General features: G+C 47.1%; 1 protein-coding gene across 2 annotated transcripts in view; it reads left to right on the forward strand.

The window, feature by feature from the left end:
• Tenm4 (teneurin transmembrane protein 4) overlaps positions 1-18,319 on the forward strand; it is a 697,438-nt gene that overhangs the window by 563,087 nt on the left and 116,032 nt on the right. For both annotated transcript variants that reach the window (XM_055623346.1, XM_055623347.1), the window contains exon 16: positions 1,183-1,383. In XM_055623346.1, coding sequence (XP_055479321.1) covers positions 1,183-1,383 — 201 coding nt within the window. The remainder of the gene's footprint in view (positions 1-1,182; positions 1,384-18,319) is intronic.

Below are 18,319 nucleotides of genomic sequence, written 5' to 3' on the forward strand. Positions count from 1 at the left end.
GCAAGCGATCTAGACAGGAGAGAGAGGCTGAAATGTAAATTCCTTCTGTGCTGCAATGATATGATAGATTAAGTAGAGCTACATAAAATGCTTAATAGCAGAATGTAGCACAGACAAGCATCTAAATGAATGACAACTTTTACTACTGTCATTACTGTGATTTTAGCAGCTAGTTACTCCTGGCCCCCTAACCCTCTCGCTCACCATTGAGATTGCCAAGTAAAACTCCTTTCAAAACCAAGATGATAAAAGAGCCTTCTCCACAAACTAGTCCTCAAAACAAATATCCCAGCATGTTCTTTTTTGCAAAGTCTTAGCCCCTTTGTGCCTGTGACTCTTTTATACCCAGACCAGGTTTCTTGGTCTCTGGTATAAAAGTCAAATCTTTTTCTGGATTACAAATGAAATTAGTTATAACATTTAAATGTTTGAATTGCAGATAAACCCATATTTTGCATAAGCCTCACTACTCAAAGTTCTGAGACGGTGGAAAAATATTCCTCTGTGATACTATAGTTCATATAGTTTCTTCTGATCCTCACTGTCACTGGCTCCTGTGGCAACCTGATACATAGAGATTGTTAACCATGTCTGTTTCATAGTCAGAAAGCCCAGAGATTCCCTTTTGTGAGGGATCCTCTCTTAGTGCAAGAAGGCAGAGAGCAGGAGAGGAAGACACTCAGCATCTTGCTTCTCGTGTGCATGTACATACATACACACATATAAACACACATACGAGCGCATGCACAAACACAGGCATACATGGATGGGTGCTCACACACGAACGCATTAGAGGAAAATCCTTTCTGGTAGAATTTAGCTGTGGGACCTGGCATAAATTAGTTACCCTTCTGAGCCTCAGTTTTCCCTTTGAGCCTTTTCCTCTCTCGTTGCAGTTTTTCCACACATGGGAGGCGCTGGGTGTTGTGTGGCCACTTGATAGACGTTTATTCTCAGTGAACCTCACAAACCAAAGGGCAGGGACTTGTAGCCACATTTTATAGGTGAGAGCAGTCTTGGAGAACTGGGAACTCAGGTCTGTTCTGCTGTTCACGGAAGCCCTGTTCTTTACTGTCCTGCAGCCTCCCGGAGTGGGCAGATCGCTTTGACAGTATTACCCTTCCCGGGAGCCTCACTCTGCCATTCCAATGTTCACTGTGCTGTCTTCCTTCCATGTCACAGTGGACTGCATGGACCCCACGTGTTCCAGCCGAGGTGTCTGTGTGCGAGGCGAGTGCCACTGCTCCGTGGGATGGGGGGGCACCAACTGTGAGACCCCCAGGGCCACGTGTTTGGACCAGTGCTCGGGCCATGGAACCTTCCTCCCAGACACTGGGCTTTGCAACTGTGACCCAAGCTGGACCGGACATGACTGTTCCATTGGTAAATATGGGGGAAGGGGTTTGGCATGGGTGGAGGGAGAGTCAACTGTTACCTGTGCCCCCTCAGCGCTGGTGGTGTGACCCCGCTCTCAGGCGCCTAACTGCACTCCCCGCATGGTGGGTACATTCCTTCCTCCCTGCCCTACCTTCTAGTCTTTTATGCCTTTCCTTTCAGTGAGCGGATAATTCAAAAATGGCGTCCTCCCTTTGCTCAGCCTTGGGGTTCTTTGTATTGGGTTGTGTTGGGTATTTTTGTATAGCTCTAACCAGTGTAATGGGAGAATGAATTAAAGGAGGAAAGATTCATCTTAGATCACAGTTTCAGGAAAGGGTTGATCCGAGATTACTCAGGGCATGCCATAGTGATGGTCAGAGTACATAATGGAAGAAGTTCTCTACCTCATGGTGACCAAGAAACTGAGTAAGAGACAGGAGTGGTCAGGGACAGGACACTCACAGAATGTGAGAGTGTTGATAACTTGCCTGGTTCCTGTGACAGAATACCTGACAAGCCATTTCAGGGAGGAAGGGTTCGTTCTGGTTTATGCTTCAAGAGGATTCATTCCATTGTGGTGTAGAAGATACGGCAGCAGGAGGCTGGAGGATCATGTTATTACCACAGCCGGGAAGCCTAAACAAGAAGTAGGGGCAGGTTATAAACAGGTTCACCCCCTGTGACACACTCCTTCCATTAAAGCTGTGCCTCTCAGAGGCCCCACAACCTTCCCAACCAACACCACCAGCCAGGGGCGTAGAATTCAAACACCTGTGCCTGTGGTAGACCCTTCACACTCAAACCACGGCAGCGACCTGCTGCCTCCAGCCATGTTCCACCTCCCAAAGCCTCTACAACATCCCAACATCATCAGTCGAGGACAAAGGGTGCAGCAGATGAGCCTGTGAGGAATATTTTCATTCTAAGTGAAAGCAAGTGTCATTTATCAATACTGACAGTGGCTCCTACGATTCAAGATGGATTTTACTGAGACTTATCTGGTGCAGGGCCACAAGGGATCCTGAGAGGGCTGCAGGAAATGGGGGTCACCGGGAGCACCTGCCCCACCATGCTATCCCTTTAGTTTCATCCTCTCCTCAGAATGAAAGAGAAACGAGGTGTAGGTTTTAGGGTCCTCTGAAATCTGCCCCCAATTCCTTTCCGGCTTAGTGCTCTACTGAACAGGAGTTGACATGGATGCACTGTAGCAACTGTGAGTGTTAATAGAGACAGCCCAGGACTCAGTGCAGGCCTGACCTACTGTACCTGCTTCATAAAGACAATGAACGGCTGGCTGGATGGCTGGATGGGTGGGTGGATGGATGGATGGATGGATGGATGGATGGATGGATGGATGGGTGGGAGGATGGATGGATGGATGGATGGATGGATGGATGGATGGATGGATGGATGGATGGATGGGCGGGAGGATGGATGGGTGGGTGGATGGCTGGATGGCTGGATGGATGGGCGGGAGGATGGACGGATGAACAGATGGGGCTCCTGGTTCTACAGAGGGTAATGCTGTTGGCAGCCTTTTCTCTATAAACACCCTCTGTTTAGACCCTCCCAAGATGAGGATTTAATAGGAACATGTGTGAACTACCTTGCACAGTCCTGACAGTAGGCTATATTCACACTTAACAACTCACTTAATCCATAACGAAGCCCTTGGAAGAAAGCAGTCAGCACTCTCTTCCAGTTCACACCACACTTTAACATACCTACTATGGGAAAGGTGCTTTTTTTTTTTTTTTAATTTGAGAGATAAGAAAGTGCCTGTCTTGTAGTACGTGCATTCTGGGAAGTGGGGAAGGGAAATTTACCTCAAATGACTGTCCAGCCATTCCATACTGTTAAAGTAAATCTCAAATCAGCTCATTATGGTGTGGATTAACAGTTCTGATCATGATCAAGAGAGATGGCTATGACCTTTCTCAAAAAACGAGACCTGTGCAGCATTCATTCCTTTAGAATACCTTAAATTACCTTTCCTGCTGAATGGAGAATTGCTGTTCAGTGCACAGTCTAAATTGGACTTTTATCCCTGTTTGCAAAGCTCACGTAAAGACATGATTGTGAGCACAGATGTGCAGAGTCTCAGGAATAATTCTCTTTATATAGTTCTGTTTATTGCAATATAATAAATGGTCCTCTTAAAGCCATGCTGCCTTGTATTGTTCATTATGTGGCCGAAAAGCTAATTTACAATGGGCCTATAACCTGTGCCTTGCACTGTTAATCCCCAGTGAAATTCCACAGCCCAGGAGGAGGCAGGGATAGCTTTGGCTGAGCTTTTTTGAGTACTCTTTAGTTGGGAGCGAAAACAATAATGAAAAAAACCACTGGGAAGGGGGTTGGGGAGATGGATGGCTCATAGGCAAATGCTGTGCAAGCGTGAGGGTTTGAAGTCAATCCCCAGCACCCGTGTAAAATGCCAGGTGCTACACTATGTATCTACAACCACAGCACCGGGTAGAGGCGGTTTAGACGGCCGAATCCCAGGGGCTCTCCAGCCAGCCAGCCCTGCAGAGTCGGTGAGCTCCAGGGTCAGCTGGAAATCTTGTCTCGAAAAATAAACTTTGAAATAATCAAGGGAGAAAGCCAGTATTGATCTCTGACCTCTACATGCATTCACATGCTTGTGTGTGTGTGTGTGTGTGTGTGTGTGTGTGTGTGTGCCACACATGTGTATACCCACACAAATTCTCCTCTCTGTGTCCCTCTCTCTGTCTCTCTCTCTCTTATCTCCATCTCTGTTTCTCTCTCTCACACACTCTGTCTCTCTCTCACACATACAGTACGTCCCTTATGGCCATAGCTGATAGCAGACACATATGTGGACTCATGTGAACAGACATAGGAGAGTCCTATGCTGGGAAGAGACCCCGAGGCAGATAGACCTGGGTTCAAATCCTGGCTATGCTACTTACTAATTAGAAGTTTAGATGGTTACATCACCTCTTTAAGCCAAAATAAGTGGAGATAATGATAGTACCTACTTCTTCTGGGAAATATTTCAGATAGTGTTAGAGCTTAGCATGCCACTTGGCCCACGGTATGTGCTCAGTAAATGGCATTGCTTGTTATGATTTGATTAAAACACTCGCTGGAGACAGTCCCTGATGCTCACAAAGACATCTGATGGCAAAGCGTGAGGGAAGCTTCAGTGAAGCTCCTAGAAGTAGGCCCTGTCATCTTTAAGTCTCTGGCCTGTAACTGTGAACAGCCCCATAGGGTAGGAGTTAAAGATGACCGCTGACTTAGCTATTGTTCCCCTTTGTAATAGCAATGACATACTGCGTTTGTTGAGTGCCTTGTGGCACGCCAAGGCATTTCACAGAGGAACACACACACTCACACATGCTCACACTCACACACACACACACACACACACACACACACACAACCACGGAAGATGGCCATGGTGGTGAGCCCAGGCAGCATCATCTGCAGGCTGTGATAAGACCTGACGTGGCTATTACTCGCCTAAGGCACACTGGTGAGTGAGGAGGTGACGGCCAGACACGAGCTCTGGGTTCAAGGCCTAGCCTGATTGCTATCACACTGTGCTGCCTCCTGACAGGCACCGTCTCTCCTCGGCTGTCACTTCAGCTCCAGGAGCCAGTGATTCTGCTACAGGCCAGCTGTGTGACAGCGGCAGGGCTCTTATCTACTTCAGTTCCCTCGTCTGAAAATACAGAGGTGCTACTATGTATCTTAGTGGGACATGTCATCATTAAATTAAGTCATTTTTTCACACACACACAGCAGTGACCATCTCAGACTAAGCACTGTGATGTCTTTCTGGAACCTCCCGTCCAAGGGTACTTTCCCCGAGAGGAGCCATTCAAAAACTATTAGTGAAGCCCAGCACAAGGCGCCTCACTGACTGGAGCTACTACAGCCAAGGAGCTGTCTTCATGTTCAGGGACCTCGCTAGAGGGCTGTGGCCTCTGTTCCAGAGCCCTAATGGGAAACCTTGCTGCTTGTGAGCAGCTTCAGCAAGCGGCTTGGCCCCTTCAAGCTTCAGTTTTCCCGTATATCCAGTTACCTGTCAGATCTGGCACAGTGCTTGCCTGTGTCGTCTGTGACTCCTGCCGCCTGGCACATGAGGTAGGCACAGATACTGCCCATTCTTCATCAGTAGCTTCAGGCCAGTGGGCCCCTCCTGAGCAATCCTTGTACCGTCTACAGTGCAGAGTGCAGGTTGACAAAGATGGCGGAGTCTGCCACCTCCTAGGAGAAAAGACTGTCTCCTCTGTGATATGAGTGTCTGGCACCGAGAACAGGATTTAACAAAGGGAGCTTAACTCAACACACCAGGTAATGAAATGTGAGCTGACAAGGTCCTTGGCACTTTAGTGAGGTCTGTGGAAATGGGAAAGTCAGACCTTACACAAGTGTTTACTCAGGTCCCTGCTCCCAGCACCCTGGCTTCTGGTGTCATCTCAGAAGCTTCTCCCCCAACCCCACCTCATCCACATGCTCCTCCTTCCTGACAAGCCAGGCAAGGTAACTGGAGACAGAGTCTTAGAGGCAACAGGGTCCAGTCACTCACCTCCTGCACACCACTGACTTTAGCTCTGGGCCCAGCAGTATGCCACTGAGTGAATGATTTGGAATATCTATGCTGATGTAACGGGATTTTATCTCTACCCCCTGTTTTATAGAAAGGAAAGAGTTGGGGAAGAGAAATGACTTGCCCAGCTTTGAAACAGAGTTTAAATTAAATCTGGGCCCCCAGGCTCTAAGTCCTCAGCTTTTGCCTTAGACACTCTTTCCATCTAAAAGAGGTCTCCTAGCCTGTACCTTGCCTTTCGTTTTGACAAACAGTAGTAAAGAATGTTAATATACAAGGCCATCCGTTGCCTTGTGCTTATTGTATACCAGCCATTGAACTGTATGCTTGGTAGCCATTAAGTTGGCCAGGAGTCATAAGACCCCTAAAGAGGTAGTTGTGATATTGAGTGCAGCGCTGATGGTCAACTTGGCGGGATCTGGAATAGTCATGGAGATGAACCTCTGGGTACAGCTGTGAGGGAGTTCCTAGACTAGGTCAGCTGAGAAAACCCTCCCTGATCGTGGGCAGCACCATTCCATGCTTTAGCAGAAGGGGAAAGCCATCAGGGCAGCAATATGCATTGCTCTCTGCTTCCCGAGTGAGGATGCTCTGTGACCAGCTGCCTCAAGGCATCGCAGGCATAACTTTCTCCAAACATGCTGGACTGTACCTCCGAACTGTGAGCCAATATAAACCCTTCCTGGCTACCAATAAGTGAACGAGAGAGGGGAAAAAAGGGAGTGTGACATTCATTACTTCCTACCAAGATATGTCCCACTGAATAAAAGATCAATCACCTCCTGATAACGCTACAGGGTGAGGACTAATTTTTAAACATATGGCTTTTGGGGGCATCCAGGATCCAAAGCATAACACAGAGCATGGAGGTAATGTGAGCCCTGGGTGCAGTCATGTCTCTCAAGACAAACTGTGAATAGCATGAGGTCTGTCTGTCAGGATTCCCAACACTGGGACAAACATATATTAAGTTCTCATGATGATAGCACAGAGTGACCTAACCAGAGAATGGTCAAAATGAGGACAACAGAGCCCCAAGGAACACAGAAAAGGGGGCTGCAGCTGAAGCTTTCCAGGAAGATCCCAGCATCATGAGATGGATATTTACACTGCCCTGGGCCTCCCTTCCCAAGGTTTTCACCCCCCAAGCCCTTCCACATCCACTTACTCCACAGGGCCAAAGCCAAATACTCCAATCCATTTCTAGCCCAGTCCTGACCTCATTGCTCTTGTACCCTCCTGAACAAGGACCAGCATTGGCTCACTCCTTCCAAACCATCCCCCTGGGGAACAGCTCTCAAACAAAGCCCGTGCACTCCTTGTCTGTGCCTGACCTCCACCCCAAGTGCTTTAGCTGGTTTTTCTTTTGCCCAAAGTAGAAAGGGGAGGAAATTTAGCCTGCTTAGCACGGTCCTTAAAATCAGCAAAGCCTACTTTTCTACTGGCTTCTGAAACTATTCAGACTCTAGCATTGCATTTTCTAGGCACCAGTCTCCCCAGGTCAGGTTCTGCTTGGGTCTCCATTCTTCCTCTTTCCCCAGAGCCTCTCTTCTAAGCCTAATGAACTGGGTCCTCATTTCCATTGCTCTGTAAGCCCTCCCCATCTTATCTTCTGTAAATGGCTCTTGTTTGAGAGGAGCCTGTCGCTATGTTTTATCCCTCTGGGTTGCTGGCTTGGAGAAGCAGTAGATGGCAGAGATTCTTGCCTGTAAAATGCTCACGCTGGTAGTTTATGATTCTCATAATTTCATTGCACTTGAGTTTCATGGAATAACAGGTGGAGATGCAGTGGAGATTGAGTGGCATGGGTTTGAAGGCAGCATGTGCCATGTGCCGTCAGTAAAGTTGGAGTAGGACCAGGCTGTATGGTCAAGCCTCAGTTTATTCATTAGTACTCCTAATAATAACCCCCCTTTCAATACTGTTTTCCAAAGTAGCTTTAGTATATGTACATAAACTGCCTAGTGTGGTGACTGGCATTCAGTAAGCACTTAATAAAGGAAATCTGAGTACTTTTTTATTCTGCATAAAAAGGTCTAAATTAGCCAAGCAGTCCTTGTCCTCAGTCAGATGCAGGTTTGGAGGAGAGTATATGGTCCTCGCAGTGGCATCAGCTTCTTCTCCGAACAGGGACTCCCTGAACTCCCTACCAGGTCTCCATAGACAACATCATGCAGCAGCTCCAGGCCAGGACCCAGCCCAGCACACATTCCTGCCACCCTTTCCCGTGTGTCCTGTGTGCTGGCTAAGCATCTGAGCGTCCTGTGATCCCCTCAAGTGTGGACCCCATGCAGGCAGTCTGCTCAGAACCCTAGGTGGTTTGCATACACTGGGATTGGGAGCATGAAGGTTAGAAAGTGGGGAACTTGGCTAGGAGATGACCCAGGAAGGTCATTGCCAAGGAATCTTGAGAGCCGTTAGGAGGAAGGGAACTGAACAGAGGCACCTGAGAAAGACCTCACGTGCAGCAGCCAAGAGCCCTCTGTGAGCCTGTTGGTGAAGTTGTCTTACGATGTCACTAGAGAGGGAGAACGCTGGGGCAGGGGGCAGGCAGTGAAGCTAGAACCAGGCAGGGCCCAACCCGAGGGGCTCGGTGAATGAGAGGCCAGAGAAACAGGTCAGTTGTTAAAGTGTTTGTCACACAAGCATTAAGACTCCAGTTCAAGCTCCAGCACACACGAAAGGCTGAGTGTGACAGCCTGCACATGTCACCTTCGCTCTGGAGAGGCAGAGGCAGGGGCCTCTGTGGGGCTCTCTGGCCAGACAGCCTAACCTAATTAGCCAGGCTAACCTAACCCAGATCTCGGTGAGAGAATTTGTCTTAAAACACAAGGCAGAAAGCTACTGAGGAACAACACCTAAAGCCCCTGGCCTTTACACATGCATGCACTTGTACATACTTGTACACACACACACACACACACACACACACACATATATCAGCACATATGCACACAAAATCCTGGGTTAAATTCTTTCAGTGAACCTGGACTATTTCCTTTCAGACTCTACTTCAGGTGCTTTCTTTGCTCTCAGCTCTACCTGGCCTAAGTTCCTTCTGAATGTGGGTAGAGACCTTCCAGAATTCAGATTCAGATCCTCTGAGCTTCCACCCTCCTAGCTCCCTCCTTTCTTACAAAAAGACAGAAAGAAGTTAGTAAGAAAGAAAGAAAATCACAAAACATGTAAAAGAACAATAATAATTAGAAAGATTGGAATGATAAGAAGCCAAAAAGCTCTGTATTAAATTAAGTCACAATTAACAGCAAAATGAACCAAATGCTTAAAAAAAAAATAAGCTGAAAGTAGCAACAGGGTTAAGAAAAATTAAAGCTCTGAACATAGCCATTGCATTAGTGCTAAATTTTGAAAATGGTAATTCAATTTTATTTACGAGGCAAAATATAATTACATTTAAATTTGAGGGAAGAGAATTTAACTCTTATTAATGACAGAAAGACAGAGTGAGATGCTTTAATGCCAGAAAAATTGTCTGATGTTCATGGATGGAAGAGAAAATTAGATTCGGCGTTGAGCATTCTCCCCTGTTACAAGTCTCATTTGTGTAGCCAGGATTGTTCTGTGAGAAACATTACCTTCTCAGCCCAGAAAGCACAGTGCCGACAGCCAATTAAACATCAAAAGGAAATGATCAGGCCGGGTTATTTCTGTATAGGTATGTTACAAGACGGGAAACTCAAGGTTAGAATTTCACCAGAGGAACAATATCCATTGAGACTTGACATTTCCCATACCCCTTCCCAGAGCCAGTGACAGCCTAACACTCAAAGTTCAGAATAATAAATATCTAAGAGATTGACATCAGTGCAGAGGAGAAGCGTGTGATGGGGGAGGCAGGGAAGAGGCCACCAGTTGGCTGGGAAGTAACAGAGGTTTAGACAGACCGAGATGGTCAGTTCCTAGCACTTAATCAAAGACTGGAAAATTGAGCCCAGACAGGCACGCTGCTAAATACTGCCAGAGTTAAAGGTTGGTAAAGCAAGAGCTGGCAGCTTTGTAATTTAGCAGAATTTCCCTCGACAGCCCTGGAACATTTTCTATCAGAACTGGAGCCTTTCAGTATGCAAATATAAGCCCTCCTGCAATTGGACTTCAGAGTCAGGCTTCTGTTTGGATGCTCAGGCTGACACTTTGTAGCAAATCTCCAGTCAGCTTCCTGAATCAAACTGCTGGTACGAAAACTTGTAATTTAAAAGAAGGAAAAAAAAAAAACCCTGTTCTTTGAATGGAAATGTTACATTTCACAGAGCCCCTTCCCATATGTGCTTCATGATTTATTCAAACAACTACATAAGCCCTTGGCATGGCAGGCGGTGGTGTTCCCAGGACACCTGGGTTCAAGGAACTTGGGTGATTTGCCCAAAGATCCTTTGGGGAAAGCACGATTCAAAGCCAGGATCGCCTGGGATCAGGACTCACATTTATCCCTTGTGCAACTCTTTCACTGGCAACTACCAAAATTTGTGCTGAAACCGGCAAGGCAAGGCAGGCGCCAGCATCACGTAGTGCCACTGCCAGCAGCCATGTGTCCTGCTTTTGTTTCCTGTAGCCATGATAAAATACCCTGACCAAAGCAACCTGTGGGAGGAAGGCTTATTTTAGCTCACAGTTCTAGGTCATAATCCATCAGAGCAGGGGAATTTGAAGCAGCTAATCACATCATACCCACAGGCAAGAACTGCAAGAAAGAACGCATGCCTCCCATGCTCCGCTCATTCTCTCCTTTAAAAAAAAATACAGACTAGGACCAGAGCCCAGGGAATGGTGCCACCTACTTTCATGCTGGGTCTTCTAACGTCAGTTAGTGGAATCAAGACATGTGCACAGGCCAGCCTGATCCAGACAATTCCCCATTGGAACCCCCTTCCCAGGTGACTCTCATTAAAACACCATTGTACCACAGAAACCGAGTCCAAGAAAGAGGAAGTATGTGTGTAGTTCTTTTATCTGGGTTCATAGGATCGGCTTCTTGGAGAGAGTCAGAGCTAAAGTGGATGATGGAGGTTGTTGGTTGATCTGACAAAAATAAAAGCTCCTTGCAGCAGCTCAAGGTAAAGACCAAATATTCCCAGCATATGCAATGGTGGAAGAGACAGGGGTGTTATCTGGTGTGGTGTGGCTTGTCTTGGGTGTCCGTAGCAACAGTGAAATGGGAACATGCTAGAGGCCACAAGCGACAAACAGGAAGCTTGAGCTGTTTGTCATCGGGGGTCATGAAGACATTTTAAGCAGAGGTCTGGCATGGGTATCTTTTGTCTTAGAAAGCTGGCTCTAGGGATGGGGTAGAGGGAGTGGAGATGCTCAGTGGGTAAGAGCACATGCTATGCAAGAAGACCCAAGTTCAAATCCCCAGCACTCATATGAAAAAGCCAGGAATTTCTGCACAGCCCTATATACCCAGTACCATGAGGCGGGGGGCGGGGGGGGGGCAGAAGCAGGGCTTCCTGGCCACTAGCTTGCCTCTAGGTTCACAGAGAGACCCTGTCTCAAGACACTGAATCCCCTCCTCTGGCTTCACAGGCTCATGCATGAGCGCACACTTGCATCCGTACATGTGTCACACACCCCTAGGCCACACGTATGGCAGTAAAGTAAATAAATAGAAATACTGTGTAGGACTAGTATGAAGTCTGCAGTCTCTAGGGGACATCCAGGTAGCAGTATCTAGGAAACACAGATGGATGAATCCATGACTAGATGAAGAAAATAAGCCTTTTACAGAAGGAGACCAGGGTGAGAGGGATTTGGGAAGATTTATCATCCTCTTTCTCCTCAGTTTACCCCCTTAGGCTCTGTTGGAGGAGTTTGAAGTGAGAGATTCTCTAGCCGTAGCCAAAATATGCATCCCAGTCATGTTCTTTGGCTCCTCTGCTCTCTGGCCTTTTCCTGGTTGTTATCCTGCCAATTCAGACACCATTCAGAGTCCTCTTCTGGGCCAGGTTTGAAGCCCTCTAATCAGGAAGCCAGACACCCTCCAATTAAGATGAATGGGGGTGGCTTACTGTTTCTTGCCACAGGTACTTTGTCAGTACTTGAAATCCAACCCCCTGGGAATAGGTGTGGAGCCCTGCTCTGCGCCTGCATCCTGGGTTTCTAGTCTCTGCCTGGCCTGAGAGCTCCCCAAGCTACTCGAATGAGGTGAAAGGCCATATGCTTTCCAAGGCTCATTAGCTTTCTGCCTTCTCGGTCTATGGAGCAAAGCCATGACCTGGAGCAGCTCTGGCCGGAGGGTTATGGGAGGGAAGGTAAAAGCACAGGCAGGCAGCTCGAGTTTGGCATCAATGTCTAGAGGAGACTAATTACGGTAGGGACATCAGAGGCTCTTTCTCACACCTTCTGCCTCTCCTGGATTCTTCCAGAAACCTGCGCTGAGACAAAACAGCTGTCTGCTCAGCTTGCAAGGCAAGGAAGGAGGGGCTGCCATACTCGGGGAAATGATAGTTTGTTGGAAACACAAGGAGATTCTCACCCCTGGGAGAAACATTAACTGTACTCTAATAACCTAGCGTGTGCTGGGCAAGTGGCTGGCTTTGTGCTAGTTTGTGCACATGGGTTCCTCAGAGATAAGTCTGATTTTACATTATCTTCACATCCCAAGCTTCTAGGGACATCGTGTGCCTAGCAGATGCTCGGCATATTTTTGAATTAGTTTTAAACTTCTGATTGAGAGTTGTCATTGTCACCGCCTTATAAATGGCATAGATAAGGCTCGGAGGTGGGCAGTATTTGTTCCCCATAGGTAGGAAGTAGCCGAACACCGCCCAGCTCCTTACCTGACTGCAGGCCTCTGCTCTGCTGAGTCAGAGACCTTTGGGTATTTACAAGGTGCGCTCTGGCCCATGCCACTGAAATTTGCCAACACAGAGATGTAGCAGGAGACGCATGTGCTATGATCCACCGGGAAATACAGATGCTAGTCTGTGGTGGCAGGGTCCTCCAGGTAATGCCTGTAGACTGAGGACCCTGAGAAAATGACCTATGTGGGGGCGCACTGGAGTCCTGGGAGCCAAGAAGACTGCTTCCAGCCAGGACTAAAGGAAGGGGACCCAGGGGAGCCGTTGTTGGAACTGGAGCTGAAAAGCATGTTTAGACTTGAGCCTGTGTAGCTGGACCAGAGGAGCCCCACATAGGAAGAACCCTTGCAGAAGCTCAGAGGAGGGGCTGTTCTCTTGGAGCCATTTGCATAAATGACTCTACATGATCGATTTTCTGAGGTAGCTGACAAGATTGTGCTCAAGCACATATGTCACCATGTCTGTAAGGCAAAGCACCGTCTTCCTTCTGGCCTTGCCTTCCTGTCTACAGCTCCACTAGAAGATTTCTGAGGTGCCTTCTCATGCTGTAACCACAAAAGCTGCTCCTCAGAGTCCTCTGCTCTTCCTTGCTTGACTTTACATCCAGTGTAAGGGGATCTCCTGGTGACAACATGCACCCAAAAAGCATCTTCAGCTCTCTCCTGGCCTGCCCTCCTCCTGTTTCTGCCCCTCCCAGGGTCCTCAGCCCTCCTGCTGCCTTTCTTCACCACTCGTAGCTCCCTTGTTTCTGCACCCTGCAATCCCCATGCTCTCCCCAGCCACTCACTGTCTCTGGACACACAACTGGCTTCTTGCATCGTGAGCATGATGGACAGCCTCTCCCATACCTTCCAGCCCCAGCTCTCTACACACTCTGAGAGCTCTACTGCTCGGTCCACAGAAGGCCAGCTTGGTGTCCACATCTATTAACCAGCACTCCATTTAGCAGAGAGTCTTGCCTCCTACTCCCCGACGTCCTACACCATTTTTTAAGTCCTCACCCTCACCGTTATTCTGCCCCTTTACCCAGCCTGTGCCCCACGTATCTCTCTGCGTGTATTCCTGTGATCAACAGAGGAACGTCCCACAAAGCTCGTTCCTCTAATTACACTTTGGATTCATTGCTCACAGACTGTTCAAAGACACCTCAGTGGAATGCCATGTCCTTGTTCTCCTCTTGTCTTCTAATCTCCTTTTGTCTGGCTATTTCCAGTATACAACATGATTGCTTGCTCATAATAACTGTTCACTCTATAAAAGGTGGCAAGAATATGACACACCTTTCTCAGGCTTCATAGAACTAGTCTATGAGCCCGAGGTCTTGGTGTCTATATCTCATTTTGAATAATTTTTTTTTTTGAGAAAGCTGAGGCATAGAGAGATGAAACAACTCACTTGAATCACATGGTCTGGGTGGGCGGATGCTGACATGTAAAATGGTGAAGTAGCTGGGTAGACAGACAGATGGTCTGATGTTTGGGCAGATGGATAAAGGAAAAAGAGAAAGGGATTAATCTAATGGGGGTTGGGCTGGAGCAAGGAAGCAGACTTGGTTTCCAGTTTAGCAGTCATGTTGTTTAACTCAAGCAATGATCTACTAAACAATTTAGACTCACAAAACACTGTCAGATTGCATCAGGGGCCTTACCTCAACCTGATCCCAGTTGATGGACCAAGAAAGGTAGGCTAGACAGTCATCTCTCATTCTAGTCAATATACCATTGAGCAAAGAACTTCATCCTCCCAACCTGTTTGTTCAGCTGGGATATGGAAGTGAGTGTCTTACTGTTCTGAGGTATTAATGAAGGAGGATGTGTGTGACCATCAATAACTCAGGAACACTGAAACATTCTGTCCCTTGCCCATTTAGACTCACATGCTGGCTAGCGCAGCTTGGACTTCACATCTGCCAAGACTTCCAAGACAAGTAACTAAACAGAAAATGCTATCACGAAACATTTTAAACTATTAAGCTCTCTATTGATATTTCTAAGGTCATTCTCAAAACCTCAGGTCCTAAGCAAAATAGAACCATTTTTCTTATTACCCATCTCATTGCTTAACACAGACATATTGAAGACTTCCTGGAGGTCACACATAGTGAGGAATTTCAAAACCACCTTCGTCTTATTTTTCTTCTTCAATGGGAGTGCTGAGGCATTTGGGTAGGGAGCCTTCTCTACCCCCAGTTTGTGTCAGTCTGCATCTTTCCAGGTAGATGATACGCCATGAGGAAATTATGCATAAATCTATCCCATTAGGGTAAAGACACAGCCTCACCTTCCAGCTCTTTTAATGAATGGGATTGCAAAGTAAGTCCAGACAAATTAAAACGCAACTGTGATAGGTCTCAGGCTTCAGCTTGGCTTGTGTGAAGATTAGTGTTTAATGAGAGGAGCCTGGGGCATTTCCCTGATGTGTACACTTTGGGGCATAATTAGCAGTAACCAACTCTTACATCTTTTCTTAGCCTTTTCACCTCTTCCTCAAGGGTCCACTTCCTTCCACGCCACAGAGGTAGAGGGTCCAATTCAGGTGGTGGCATGTAGGAAGCTGGATCTGCAAGTGTATGGACTGAGATGTTTAACAGTTACAGAGTTCACAAAGATTGGAGAGCTTACCTACCTAGAATATTGAGCCTCTGTTTGAATGTATTTGATGGTAACTTTTGAATACGATGGGGTTGAGCTGACAGACATATATCTCCTCCAGGAAGCACTTTTTAGATCTCTCTATTTGATAAATCTTTACAGAAAAGCCAAACTATGTCTTGTGCCAGTGTCAGGGAGCCAAGACGGATAAAAGCTAAACCCTTCCATTCTTTTGGACACTGCTTCTGTGCAGCTTTGTACCATGCTGATAGAATTTAGCCCCAGGCCTCCATCGGTCAGTCCTGTTCACAGCAGTTTGTGTCTGAGCTTCTCGTGTGAGCCATTTTCTTCAGTTCTACAGTTCTTGCTGTCATGCGGGCATTGTCAATACTCTCCCCATTTCAGAAGTGCAGAACTGTGGCTGAGTAAGGTTAAGGAATTTTCCCAAGGGCCCCCAGCTGGGAAGTTTGGTTAATCACATCCAAAGCCAAGTCTACCCTATTGCTGCTGTGATTTCTTCCAGACCCTGGGGCCTTCCACGTTCAGGCAGAAAGTTCTGGTTCTGATCACGAAAGCCAAACAGCCATTACCACATGTTCTCTTACATTAGGTGTGAAACAATCACCAGCATCCACAGTGATCTTTTGACTCAGCTACATTGGCCATATCTTGTTTCCTTTTTAATTAAGAGCTAAATAAAAAACACATATGAATTTTGTCATGTTCTGACTGTGCCAGCCATAGACTCTACGCTAGGATCTTCACTTTGGGGCATGCCAGCTCTTCTAACCCGATGCACGTAGGCTACATCCATCTGTGGTGCCGGAATACCGCTCCCAGGGGATAGAAAAGCAGGGTTCGTCCGGTTTAGATCTTCAAGCCCACGGTCAGCTTTGCACTTAGGAAACTGCCCAGGCGCGAGTGAGTCCCGGAACACTCTTTAACGTGGCTGATACCAGCACCACCCCGCCCCCATTTAGAAAAAAGAAACCTGAGATTTAGAGAGGATCTGTGACCCACTTTCACAGAAGACCGTTTCTATTATGTAAATGGCATATGAGCCGTCAAAGCACATTCTAGAGCATTGTCCTGTTTGGTTCTCACCAAGCACTCTGTGAAGCTTTATCTGCTTTAATGTCAAGGCAGAATCTGAGAAGGAAAAATAAAACAGTTCCTTTTATTTCAAGGGCAAAAATAATAAATCAAAGTATTGAGGGGGGAAAAAAATGGGGAGTACAAGCTGAAACCAAATGGTAAAGTAGCGTCTCAGGTTTTCTACTCCCATCATGCACTGAGGGTCCGTTCCATTCAGTCAAACAGGCTTTTCTGTGTTACCATCAGTTAGCACCCCATAAACATCAAGGTTGCCTGGGTTGGGCCCCTTCCACTAAAATGTGCAGGAGCTCACAACCCAGCTTGTAAAGGGCCCGTGGACGGGGGACCCAGCCACCAGGCAGCTTTGGATGATAGGACATGTCCAGCATAAGCCAGCAAGGAAATGCGGCCCTTAGATGACCAGGTCAGACGGCATGCAGAGAACAAAATGCAGTGTCCTCCTGGGAGCTGTGCTTGGAACACCCCATTTCCTGTCACGGACACCCAGGATTGGACTTGGATGTAACAAGAAAGAAACACGGTGGCCAGAACTGGGTCAGAGGGATCTACTGAATCTTTGAGGAAACTCCCTTGGGTACGTGTCTTGCTGGGTCTGAGGCTTCCCTGAAAGAAACGCCTGTTGTGCAGGACTGAATTGTTGCAAGGATGCCGAAACAAGGCAAATGCCACAGCTTATCAAGCACCCTTAGACTCCGCAGCTCTCAGAAGCCACATCTCTAAGGAGAGTGACAAGGTGTTCTCACAACGTGGTTGTCAGAATTAATGAGAAACCGTATGTGAAGCGTGCTTCAGAAGGTGTAAAACGTAATAGAAGTGTTAAATCAAGAATATCTTTCCCCCACATTACCTCATTTGATCTAATACCAGGCCCGTGAGAGTAGTGAAGTGAGAATTATCACCCCTATTTTACAGAAATGCAAAGTGAGGCTCAATGGATTGTATAATGTGCGATTTATTCAGTCAGTAAATGGCAAAGCCATGGGTAAATCCTGGGTCTTTCTCCTCCTTAGGTCCATGGCTTTAATCCATCATACGTAAGCAAAGACACGCAGACATTAATAATGACTGCATATGAATACATACATATTTATATACAGCTACATGTGCTATATGCATGTATTGAATAATCTTTAGAACGCCAATATCAGTTTGTGTTTTATATGGACCACGCTCTCTTGGGGCAGAACCGTATCTTACTGGCCTGTGTTTTTCCAGCACTAGGCAACAGGGCTCAGGGCAGGCGTGCGTGGGAAGTCACTGCTGTGAATCAGTGGGGACCCACTGATTCCTAGGTCACTCACCTCTGGAGTGGGGCCTTAGCACCCCCACCATGCAGAGGAAGGAAAGTGAAGCTCAGAGCAGGTCACCAGGCCGGCGTGCCTGATGCCTGCAGTCAGTGTTGCTTCCAGACTAATCAATAAAAGTCCACAGTGAAGCCCATGTTCTGTGCTCATAACTTTTGCACCGGAGATTTGATCAACTGAAACCTAGAAACAAAAGTTGGATCTATGCGGAATACAGATGATTTTTGTTGCCATCTTCCCTAAACAATACAGCAAACAACCATAAACACGGTTGCTTGGGCATGACCCTAAGTGGTGATTTAAGTATAGAGGTTAAATGAGCGCATTCTGCTCTTTTATATAAGGAACTTGAGCATCTATGGATTTTGGTATTCCAAAATGGTTCTGGGACCAATCTCCTTTGATACCAAAGATGACTGTACCTCAAGCTAAGACCTGAAGGCACAAAATGCAAGTGGAGGGCATAGCCTGCCTTTTCTGCTCTGGGCTCTTCCACCCCCTTCTCCCCCCCCCCACCCCAACCCCACCCGGGCC

The sequence above is a fragment of the Psammomys obesus genome, unplaced genomic scaffold (assembly GCF_907164565.1).
Source record: "Psammomys obesus unplaced genomic scaffold, mPsaObe1.curated_primary_1811, whole genome shotgun sequence".
Taxonomy (NCBI): Eukaryota; Metazoa; Chordata; class Mammalia; order Rodentia; family Muridae; genus Psammomys; species Psammomys obesus.